This window comes from Centropristis striata, chromosome 4 (assembly GCF_030273125.1).
Source record: "Centropristis striata isolate RG_2023a ecotype Rhode Island chromosome 4, C.striata_1.0, whole genome shotgun sequence".
Lineage (NCBI taxonomy): Eukaryota > Metazoa > Chordata > Actinopteri > Perciformes > Serranidae > Centropristis > Centropristis striata.
The window spans coordinates 35980840-35984932 of record NC_081520.1 but is presented as its reverse complement, the minus strand read 5'-3'; the positions used below and the strand labels follow the sequence as shown (position 1 = coordinate 35984932).

At 42.9% G+C, this 4093-nt stretch overlaps 1 protein-coding gene across 1 annotated transcript; it reads left to right on the top strand.

The window, feature by feature from the left end:
• The first annotated feature begins 991 nt into the window (after window positions 1–991).
• Window positions 992–3842, top strand: zgc:162730 (uncharacterized protein LOC564559 homolog). Its single transcript, XM_059331033.1, has 2 exons — window positions 992–1114; window positions 1497–3842. Exons 1-2 carry the CDS (start codon window positions 1082–1084, stop codon window positions 2715–2717), a joined length of 1254 nt encoding a protein of 417 aa, XP_059187016.1. The 5' UTR covers window positions 992–1081; the 3' UTR covers window positions 2718–3842.
• Window positions 3843–4093: the final 251 nt, after the last annotated feature.

Sequence of the window (4093 nt, the reverse complement as noted above, 5' to 3'; positions counted from 1 at the left end):
AAATAATAAAGATGATATAGACTATGGTGGAAAACGTGCAGGGTTTAGTACAAAATTACAAACACAATAAAAGTTTGTTTCTAGTGTACACTGACTTTCTTCCTTTTTTCTCTCTTTTATTTATCTATTCCCTGTTAAGCGTCTTTGAGTGTTTAGAAATGGCTATATAAATGCAATATATTATTATTATTATTATATAGAAGAAGAGCCCAAATGTTGCTTATCACTCCTTAATCACTAATCAATAATCCTTTTGCTTGTGTTTCTAATCATGTTTGGACTCTTTCAGTGCTTTGGGGAAGCATTTGCAGCCTGATTTCTGTTGTGAAACCAAAGGAAAAAAGGGGAAATGTAGCTGTATGAATTCTGGTAATAAGGTGTGTGATATACATATCATCTTCTCTCTGTGGGAAAAAAAAAAAACACTCAGAAACTTCACGGTATGCGATGGGGGACAAGATGATTTAGTACACTTCCTGAAAACCTACTATTACTCATAGGAATGTATATACTGGAAATGCAATACACCTGTGTGTGCATTTTATTTTCCTTGTTAGTGTTGGATAAAAAACAAACAGCCATATTGGCCACTTTACATCTGGGCGCTTCAGATCCAGAACATGTTTACTGAGCTGGAATAATGTGTAAGTCTCTGCAAAAAACCTCTGAATGATGGACTAAAATCAGGAAAACAAGTGTGTGCTGTAGGCCTAGATGGAGAGCATGTAAGAGAGCTGTGTAAATAAGCCACTTTGCTTTCACATGCCTACGAAACTGAAGCATTTCACACAGCCAGCTAAAAATACACAGTTTTCTTTCTTTTTTTTTTCTTGTTGTTGTTTTACTACCCGCCCTTCTCTGAGCTCACTCTGAAACTTGAGGCGGAGGGAGGGTCATCCGGGAACAGCACGTAGCAAGTGGAAACTCCTCCCAGACCCTGGGGGGAGGGGTTTCTGGAGGGAGATATATACAGGAGGAGCTCAGCCCAGCTTCAACTTGACTCAAGACTGGACACAGGTATCTAACAGTCAACCCTGGATCAGAGCTGAATCTTTTTCTCTTCTGGCCAAAGGAGTACAGCATGTCCGAAATGCTTGACGACATTTTCACAAAGGTGAGTCGAAGTTAAGGAATTTTGTTTTGGAAAACTTACTAAGGCTGGAGTGGGTCAGCTCTGTCAGCTCTCTCCCAAAGTTTGTTTATTGCTGCTCGTTTTTTCCTCAGTGAATCACTGGTTTGATAGTAAAAACAGATTGAACTGAGTTTAGTCAGAGGGTTTCTTTAGTGTGAAGAGATAATGAGATAAGTGGCGCAGCAGGTTTTTGTTATGTTTGTATTTTAGCACTGTACTTTTCTTTGTTTTTTCTTAACTTCTAAAAGAGCTTGTTTAGGAATTTAAGTCTCAAGATCTGAAACATAACCCTGTTCTCCAGTTTTGCATTACAACTAGAAGTATCAAGATCAATATAATAAACTATGTGAACCTTCTTTGACAGAACTTTATGAACCTGGCCCTGGATGATGCCTTGCTCATCCAGAAACAGTCTCAGCTCAAAGCCCCGGGGCAGAGTCGGCTGAACCGGTCAACCTCCTTCTTCTCTCCATCTGCCTCGAGCCACAGCTTTAGCCCCGAGCAGGTTAACGATGAGGACAACTGCAGTCCTCTCTGGTCGTCCAACATCTGGAGCCAGGGCCCTGCCGGCAAAACGAAGCCGCTCCCTTTCAAGCCAGACCGCTCCATGAGCCTGACCGAGTCGAGCAGCAGCCTGCTCTCTTCCTTCGGACAGATGAAGAACCTGGAGGCTTTTCTTCCTGCTACCACTGTGGCTCCACCACCTGGCTTCCCTCCTTCATCCACCCTCCAACCCCAGGTTCAACCAATGGTGGCCCCTAATCGTTACAAGACAGAGCTGTGCCGTGGCTTCCAGGAGACTGGCAGCTGCAAGTATGGCAGTAAGTGTCAGTTTGCCCATGGCGAGGCAGAGCTGCGTGGACTGTTCCGCCACCCCAAGTACAAGACCGAGCCCTGCAGAACCTTCTACAACTTTGGCTACTGCCCCTATGGCTCACGCTGCCACTTCATCCATGAGGATAAAATCAGCGGAGGCCCGTTAACATCTGCCAAATTCCAGAAACAGCAGCAGTCATGTCCCTCAGCAAACGGTGGTCAAAATCCTCGCCACCCGCTGCGCCAGAGTGTCAGTTTCGCCGGTTTCATGGGCTCACGCAGCTCACCTCCTCCATCATTCCCTTCATCCTTCAATGACCCCAACCTGGGGTTCAGCCGTGCTCCCTCCGTCTCCCCACCTCCCGCTGATCTCCTCTCCCCAGTGTTTAGCGACTCCCTGCAGAGGGAGTCGGCTTCATTCCAGTTTGGCAACCATCAGACCCGTGCCAGCACCGGAGACATCCACAACATTCCTCTCATCCTGGAGCCAAAGGCCTCACGCTGTGTGTGCGGCCATGGGAATAACTTTAACAGCAACAACAGCAGGGTCTTCGCCAGCATGGATGACGGGCACGTCCACGACGGCAATGTGATGTTTCCCGCTCCTGGGTTCACGAAGCCTGCCGGGCTGCAGCGTTTCTCCTCCGAGGACTCCCTGGAGGACAGCTACAGCAGCAGCAGCGGAGGCTCCAGTGGATCAGAGTCTCCAACATTCGACGCGGCCACCAAGAGGCTCACTGTGTTTGAACGTCTGTCCCTGTCCGACTAAATCCAAAAGGGAAGGAACAGAAGAGAACTGACACCTTGTTAACTGCGTCTGTTTATCTGGACTTTTCTTCAGAACCAGAACTGATCAGGACAAGTCAACCTTTGACAAAATAACACTTAGTTCTTAATTTATGTTTGTTAAAATGGAACTCATCTTGGAAAAAACTACACATACAGAGATGATTTTTAGTACCAAGATGTTATTAGACTCTATTTTTATACTTAAAAATATTGTGTAGCCTATGAGACCTTTGTATGTGGTCTTCGATAAAAATTAGCTCCTCTGCAGGTCTTGACAGTAAACAGTCTAGTTTGTACTTACCGTAAATCTGTAGTGATCAAAAATGGCTTATCTTTAGTGAGAATCATTAATTCCTATGCCTTAAAGATTTTCCCTGCCTCATAGGCGATTTACGCTCGGTGCCACAAACAGTATGTTTGATTCAGTAGCCTTAATCAGTGAGACCTGACATGTGTCATTGATGCCATTTTATCTGTGATATGCACTTTACAGCTAATCTAATGGGGGAAACTGTCAATTCTCCCAGTAGCATTCAACCAAAGCTTCATACTTCACTCTGCTCTGTGTGTGTGTGTGTGTGTGTGTGTGTGTGTGTGTGTGTGTTTGTGTGAATGTGTGCCTGTAAATGTGCATGTGTGGGTGCGTAACTGTCATTTTTCTGAGACCCGGGGGTGCAGAAGTTGCAGAATGCTGAAGATCAAAGTGTGCTAACAGAAAAAAATGTATGTCAGAGAGTTTAGATATGAATATCTGTATCCTGACACACTCTGGAGGTCTAATTCTGTTATCTTTGCTAGTTTGTAAATTGCACCCCATCTTTTGTTGTCCCCCGTTTGTTTGACAACCTGGTTCAGGGACTTTAACACCGCAGTATTCCTTTTGGTTATTGGTTGCCTTGTGTTGTTAACTTAAACTAATATATTTATTATGATATTTATTTGCGTTTTAAAGAAAAAAACAAATGTATTTTGTACTTTATTTATGGAGAAATATTTCCAACGTCTGTGAAATACCAATGTGAGAAAAAGCAGTAAAAAAGAGAATCTTATATTTTTAATTGCCTGAGAGGGACAAAATAAATTTCTGAATAAAGAAATGAATGTATGCTGTTCTTTTTGACTCCAGTTTGTCATTATACAGTGAGAATTAAATGCACACACAAGATGCCTTCTGCGTAAAAGATTAAGGCCACTTACATAATTTACTGATTAAACATTACAGTCATATCAAATGTACAGTTTAATAAATTACTCATCTATCATCATCACATCAATCATCATCTAGCTAGATTTGAGTGTAAATTAAGATATTTACATTACATGTCATGATATAGCTAATTTTCCTTCAATATACAT